This window comes from Ceratotherium simum, chromosome 13 (genome assembly GCF_057802395.1).
Source record: "Ceratotherium simum simum isolate JZ-2026a chromosome 13, ASM5780239v1, whole genome shotgun sequence".
NCBI classification, from domain to species: domain Eukaryota; kingdom Metazoa; phylum Chordata; class Mammalia; order Perissodactyla; family Rhinocerotidae; genus Ceratotherium; species Ceratotherium simum.
Window position 1 is genome coordinate 22,823,526 of NC_141912.1, and position 7,827 is coordinate 22,831,352.

A 7,827-nucleotide genomic window follows, 5' to 3' on the forward strand; every position below is an offset into this window, starting at 1 on the left:
CAAAAACTGCCAACTTAGAACTTTATACTCACTAAACTATCATTCAACAGTAACAACGAAATAAGGGTTTTTTAGATAAACATTGAGGATACCACCTATAGACCCTCACTAAAAGAGTTGTGAAAGGAAAATTGACCAGAGGGGATGGAAGAAGCATTGGTAAGCTAGAAATTGACCAATATATTGGTAAATAATAATAAAAATCTTATCCAAACTAAAGTGCTAAAGAACAATAATGTGAAAGATGAGAGAGGGGGAAATTGAAATTAAAGTACACTAAGGTCTTACATAGTTTTGGAGAAGAATGGAAAAATTTATTAACTTTAGGTTTTTTTAAAGTAAATATGCATTTTTAGAATAAAACTAGTCCCTGCTCTATAAAAGCTTATACTGTACGGTAATGGGTTAAGTGGTATCACAGAGGCACACTCACAGAGCTAGATTCTCATCAAGGAAGGAGAGACTGAGGACATTAGGGAAGACTTCAGAAATGTGACATTTAAGCTCTAGCCTGAGGGATGAGCAGTTGCTTGGTGAAGAAAGAAAGGCATTCCAGGCTGTGGGGATGGAATGCACATAGAAAGCATGGAGTCTTGCAAGAGGTGGCTTATTTTGAGTGGTTCCATATGGCTAGAATGTAAGGAATATGTGTGGAGAACGATGACATAAGAGGATGAAAATGTAAACTCAGAAGAAACAGTAAAGGACTATTTAGGTCACACCAAGAGGTCTGCACTTCATTTAGTAGGCAGTGGGGAGGCATTGAAGATTTTTTTGTGTATGAGGGAGACCAGCCCTGAGCTAACATCCATGCCAATCCTCCTCTTTTTGCTGAGGAATACTGGCCCTGAGCTAACATCCGTGCCCATCTTCCTCCACTTTATGTGGGATGCTGCCACAGCATGGCCTGACAAGCAGTGCGTTGGCCCATGCCAGGGATCAGAACCACGGGACGCCAGCAGCGGAGCGTGAGCACTTAACCACTACGCCACGGGGCTGGCCCCATGCATTGAAGACTTTTAAAAAAATTTTTTACTGTGGTAAAATATGTATAACATAAAATCTGCCATTTTAACCATTTTTAAGTGTACAATTCAGGGCATTACGTACATTGACATTGTTGTGCAACCACCATCACTATCTATCTCCAGAACTTTTTTGCCATTCCAAACTGAAACTCCAGACCCATTAAACAATAACATGCTCCCTCCCCCCAGTTCCTGGTATTCACTATTCTAGATATTTCATATTAGCAGAATCATACAATACTGTCCTTTTGTATCTGGCATATTTTGCTTAGCATCATGTCTTTAAGATTCATCCATGTTGTAGCATATGTCAAAATTTCCTTCCTCTTTAAGGTTGAATAATATTCCGTTATATGTATACACCGCATTTTCTTTATCCATTCATCCATTGATAGACATGACATTGAAGATTTTTAAGCAGAGGTGTGACATTCATATATCTGCTTTAGAAAGACAGCCCTAGAAGAAGATTGAAGGATGGTACTTGGGAACCAAGAGAGGAACTTGTTTCAAGAAAGTAAGAATGGTCAACTGGGTGGAAGAAGTCTGATAAAATGAGGTAGACAAAGTTTCTCCAGATGTGGGAAGAGCAGCTGCAGCACAGCAGTGGATAGGAAAGCCCGATGTAAGGGGGTGAGGACTAGTTAGCCAGTAGCATACTCCTAAACATGTATGTGTACGGGAAGAAGTCCTTTCCCATACTTACAATAAAATGTTAAGCATCTGGCACCTAGAATTTGGATGTTTTCTTGCTTTAAGACAAGGAGCTTGAAGATACTGAATTAATAAAATATTTCAACCTCCTGATAAATATAAATATACTGAGAGAGATGGTAAAGATAACGGCTTTATTGAAGATAAGTCATCTGAAGACGTTATTTTGAAAAAATTTTGAAGAAAGACAACTATGTTATATTGACCCGCAGACGGTGCAGCTACACATGCTACTCTTCATTTCAATGATGAAAGCAAAAAAAATGGTTAGGTATGCTGATAATCACGGTCTGAAAATAACAGGATGCTTACCCTAGAAAGGAGCAACCCATACTTCCGCATCACCACATGGAAAAACGTACTACAAACTGTAATGCTTAAAATTTGTGGGTGGCAACACTGCAGTTAACTTACCCTCAATACTCATAATTCTGGTGCTTTAAATTATAGCATGGAATGACCCCAGCTTTGAAAATTCATTTTAGGGTCTGAGTTATCCTCTTACTCTAGCTACATTGCTTAAATTAAATAGATGTTTACTAGAATCTCTTGCTTTTTTGAACTTAAGGAAAAGAACGCACAGCAGGTTGGATGTACTAAAACTTTCCAACAGGTAACATAATTCTACCAATGTTATTTGGAAGGGAACAGAGCTAAAACTCCAACACCATATCTTTATCTACGTGTGTGTCATTTCTGTAAGAAGCCTTACTTTGAAACTCAAATACCAATTGTTAAAAAACTCTGCCAAATGATGCAAAAACAGATGTTATTTTGGTCTAACCATTTTTACTGCTTAATAGAAATAAATAAGAAAATTTCTCACTATTGAATTCACATGAATAGTGTGTAAAAATACAGATTTAAAAAAACAAATAGAACAATAACCTACCCACTATTCTAGGCCTGTTGTAAATATGCTGCAAGGAAAAATTTATGCATTTTATGATGATTTGACATTATAAATCAGAACAAGTTTTGGTCACATCAAAATAATTGTATTTTTAATGCCAAATTATTTTGAAGATATAGAAAATATTTCCTGAAAAGAAATTTATCTCAAGAATAATAACTAACTTGTATTGAAGTGTTACTACATGCTAGGCAATGGGCAAAGAGCTCTTATATGTATTATTTTACTTAATTCTTATAGGAATTCCATTAAATAGGTCCCATTTTATTATCCCTATTTTACAGATGAAGAAACAGAGGCTTAGCAGGGTTGAGGCATTTGCCAAATGTGACAGAGCCACTAAGTGGCAGAGCCACAGGCCTTCTGACCTGGTAATCTACATCACTGCCCCAGAAACAGTCGTGCCTGGTTCTACATATAAAGAGAATGCTTCTTCTCTGTTTGGTTATAAAAAAAATTAAGTCAAGAAAATTTAACAGCAAATCCATTGTTTTACATTAATAAATCACTGAAGCTGTCTTTTGACTTTTTAATACACAAAGATTTTGGCTGAATTATTTTTGTAATTCTGAAAGGAAATTAAGTTTCTCCCTTGGCATTTTACACAGCAAAGGTGTGATGGTCTATCATCTGTAGTTCTAAAAAGTCTTGATACAGAAATGAAAACATTTCTGTTTTTCAAATTACAGAGGAATTCAGCTTTCTCTATGACTCCTAAGTGTATAAACTAAACTGGTATCTCCAGTTTTCCTCATTTGTATGTAAAATAATAAGCACAAAATAAAATTTTACATTTGGCATAACTTCAGTAGTCTCCACGAATGTGATGTCCTTATAATAAACAATTCAAAGCATCTGGACAGTGAACACGAATTTCAGGAATAAAGAAATAAGAACTAACACTCACTTCAAAAATTCTTGGTTTTGGGGGGAGGAGTTGTCTACAATTTACTTTTTCTATTATTATCAAAAACATCATTCAACTTTTCTATTTAAGCACTGGAAAACCACTAACATTTAACCCACAAACAAAAATGTTTGGATGAGCAAACTAGCAATAAAAATGGACATGACTGTATATCATATTCTTTTCTCTCTCCATATAATTAAGAGAACGAATGATCGAAAGAATGATGACTTGCATAATTTCAGGTTTATGCTCTTGATTAATAATATCTTATTAATATCCATTTCATGAAGGAAGTTCAAAGGGAATAAGAGAAAAGCCATTAAAAGGCTTTAAGCTTCAGATTATGGTAAGGTAGAGAGACAAAATGAATTTAGCAAATGGCAGCAAGATCACTTAAATATTACTAAACGAAGTTTAAAGAAAACGATTCTACAGGTCTAAGAAATGCCATTCATAAGGTTGGGAAAATATGCAAATTTCCCCGACCCCACCCTACTAAGAAACAATCAATCAATGCAGCAATCAGGAAATGCCCTTTCCTAGATGTCCAGAAGAACCTTCAGAAACTCACCTCCTAAACTCAGGCGTCCTGATTCTATTTTTCTTTGGCATAACCTGCCTGCTTGCTGCCCTCCCTTCCCATCACTCCGCCAGCCGGGCTGGGAGGTAGGATACTGTACCTGGGGTCGCTGCTGGCGACACTGAAGCTCGCCCCAGTCGATGCAGCTGGCTCGGAGCTTCACCGCCGTCCCACCTGCTCTTCGTCGTCGTCATCTCCCGGCCTCACACACACCCACATTCACACACTGGCGCGCGCATCTGCTGTTAGAGAGGAGGTTACCGCCCCATCCGAGCAAAACCCTCGCTTTCTCTTCCCCAGGACGTAGCCCCGGAGGAGCGACTCTAGCTCAAAGCCGAGACAGGTGGAGGCTACTGCTGCGCTCTTACCTCCAGCAGTGACAGCGATCGCGGCCACCGCTCCCGCGCCCGGCTCTGCGCCGGGCAGGTCAGGCCCGCCGGGGTCAGCCTGGGTCTAGTAAGGATGCAACCCCGGAGGACCCCCGCGCGCCCCCCGCGGCAGCTTCTGCAGGAGCTGGAAAAGCGCGCGCCGGTGATTCAGCGCCTTTCCGCCGCCGCGGTTACCACAGCGACGCGCGCGCACGCGCAAATACGCCCCCGGGGGTGGGGGGCAGCAGTCCCTGCCCAGCTCCCAGCTCCCAGCTCGAGCTCTAAAGATGGGCACCCGGGCGACACCTGTCCCGCAGGGGACCAAGCAGAAGGCTTTCGGGAAGCAGGGCGGCCTGCTTGCCCCACCTTCTTTCCTTCATCAACCTCTTCCCTATCACCACGGTCCTAAACAGCCTGGGGGATGAGCGCCCCTCCCAAATGCCCGGGCCAGAGTGGCTCAAGGGAGCCGGGAGCGCACTACCTGGGCCAAAGACCCTTTGCGAAGGTGTCCCCAGAAGCTAAGTCATCCCACATGCACAGGTCCCACTTTTTATGCCCTACTATGTTTTGAGCACGTGCTGCTTGCTGACTGAGGATGGAAACCGGTGCCTGGAGAAGCCCAGATCAACTCCATGCTTTTCAGGTTAACTAGGTGCCCAATGTATTTCATTTAGACTACATTTGCGTCTATGGGAAGGTGATAATTTGAACCACAGAAAACTCACGCGAAAGACTCTTCCTTGCATTTATACTGTCTTCTTACAATAAAGATGCTCAAGCAACTAGGTATGGTACCATAGGGCAGAAAAAGGAAGCCAGGGCATTCCTTGCACATTCCCACGACTATGAAAGTATAGTGCAGTGCTGAGGACTGAGTCACACAGACCTGATGAACAAGCCCGTGAGGCTGTTCACTAGCTATGGATGGGCCTTGCACGAGTTACATAATCCTGCTAAACCCCAGTTTCCTGAATTATAAAATAGAGATAATAGCACTCATATAGGATAACCGTGGGAATTAAATTAGATAATGCACATTAAAAGACTAAAAACCTGTCCAGGACGGAAAGAGAAAAAATCAATTTGGACTAAAAAGAAAAAGGCAACCCTGCCAATTGATCAAGCTGGGAGGGCAGACACAGATAAAACCAGATGCAAAGTTAATAGGAAATATTGTTTCTCCCAAGGTCATGCAGCTGTAAAATTACATAACCACCCCCTTTGACTGACTACAGCTTTCTTACCACTGATCCCCCCTTTGCTTTGCTATTCTCATCTGTAACTGGTGATACCCAATTGCTGAACTCTCCTCCCCTCAAGACAGCACCCAATCCCTAGTTAATCCCTGCTTCTCCCAATCTGCCTCCGAAACAGGAACCCATCTGCAATTCCAAAACCCTCCTTAGACTCCTTCAACCAGAACCCAAACCTTACGAAGGACACTTCCCTCCTTTCTCTTCTCACGTGGCTGTCCACAGTACCCTCAGAGTGCCCTCTGACCACATCAATAAATCTGATTTAGGGCCAGCCCCGTGGCTTAGCGGTTAAGTGCGCGCGCTCCGCTGCTGGCGGCCCGGGTTCGGATCCCGGGCGGGCACCAACGCACCGCTTCTCCGGCCACGATGAGGCCGCGTCCCACATACAGCAACTAGGAGGCTGTGCAACTATGACATACAACTATCTACTGGGGCTTTGGGGGGAAAAAAAATTAAACAAAAATTTTAAAAATTAATAAATCTGATTTAGTCAGACAACAGGCCTGTTCCCAGTGGTCTTTAAATATAGTACATATGGGCTTAGTCCAGAATGTTAAACCATAACATCTTTGTTAACTTGGAGCCATTACAAGGAATACCTATTTTGATACATATAATGAATATATCTATTTTGGTACTGAATGAAAATGTTAGCAAAAATGTGAGGCTGCTCTCTTCCACTTCTCTTCAGCATTCAAAGGGCATGTATTGAGCTCCCGCTACACGCCAGATACTGTAATAGACACTAAGGATAAAATGATGTATCCTTAGTAGAGTTTTTCTGACTTCCTCTGCTCTTGTTAATATGCTGTTGGTTTGGGGCATTTGTCTTATTAAGCTGCACAATAAAAGACAAAGAACTATCCTATTTTGAAGGTGGGAGAAACTGACGTCTAGCAAGGTTCAAGTACATTCCACATCAGTGGCCAAGATGGTGTGTAGCTTATTGAAATTGAAGATTTCTTAGTTAGATTTAACCAAGAAGAGAGGTAAGGTATGCAAAACTATACTGGAAGAGCTTGAGATTCAAAGTAAAAAATTCAAGATATTGCAAATTAGTAGGTTCTTAGAGAACTACTGCCCATGAAAGCAGACTAAAAGTGATTTGACTGTCCCTATTCACTTCACTTATACCTTGTTTCCTAGATTTTGACACTATAAGCAGTCAATGGGAAAGTATTTTACTTGGGTGCTCTGAGTCATATAAAGGAAATGATACTCCTTTCATGGTTTTAAAACAATTTGATAATTTTTTATTTAATCTAATACACACTATGACATATTCTATTTTTTATATTTAGCCTTTCACTCATCTAGATATTTTTTGTAATGTGATGTGAGGTGGGGTTCTTCCAGCTTATTCTTCCAAATGAATAAGCAAGTTATGCCTGAAACATCCTTTTTCACAAAAATGAACTATTGCCTCCATAATTTATAACGTATTAGCATTATTTCTCATCTTATTTTTAATTATTAAAATTATGATTAACATATAAAACTCCTTTCCATTGTCACTACAAAGGGAATATTATGTATAAATTCAGCTTGTCTTTTTTTTAGGTGTTTTAGTTGTTATCTTTGACACCCCTGATGAAAATAAAGTTCTGCTACTTCTCATTCTAATTATTCCCACTGGCTTTCCTTATATATTTATTTTTGCTGAGGAAGATTGGCCCTGAGCTAACATCTGTTGCCAATCCTCCTCTTTGCTTGAGCAAGATTCACCCTGAGCTACCTTCTGTGCCAATCTTCCTCTATTTTGTATGTGGGTCACTGCCACAGCATGGCCACCGACGAGTGGTGTAGGTCCGTGCCCAGGAACCGAACCAGTCTGCCGAAGTGGAGTGCGCTGAACTCAACCACCTGGCCATGGGGCTGGCTGCAGCTTTCCTTTTTTTATACTGAGGATGTCAATATATTCTTGGTAATTCTTGGCAGAGTGAGAAGCAACGTGGAAAGCTGTTTTCTTCCACACAGAGGTGAAGCAACAGCGGTAGAGCCAGAAACAGGAAGCAGGTAAAAACTTCAATCCTATCATGAGCACTAAAACAAACTATA

At 41.0% G+C, this 7,827-nt stretch overlaps 1 protein-coding gene across 3 annotated transcripts in view; it reads right to left on the reverse strand.

Annotated features, from left to right (window-relative positions):
* Nucleotides 1-4,630, reverse strand: part of KIAA0319 (KIAA0319 ortholog) — a 104,484-nt gene extending 99,854 nt beyond the window's left edge. The window contains exons 1-2 of one of the 3 annotated variants that reach the window (XM_087438095.1): nucleotides 4,514-4,630; nucleotides 4,246-4,387 (exon numbers count right to left, since the gene is read on the reverse strand). In XM_087438095.1, the coding sequence (XP_087294221.1) occupies nucleotides 4,246-4,339 (94 nt within the window). In that variant the 5' untranslated portion in view covers nucleotides 4,340-4,387; nucleotides 4,514-4,630. Of the gene's footprint in view, nucleotides 1-4,136; nucleotides 4,158-4,245; nucleotides 4,388-4,513 lie in introns of those variants that run through there. The other 2 variants (XM_087438090.1, XM_087438093.1) reach the window with 2 other exon arrangements.
* Nucleotides 4,631-7,827: the final 3,197 nt, after the last annotated feature.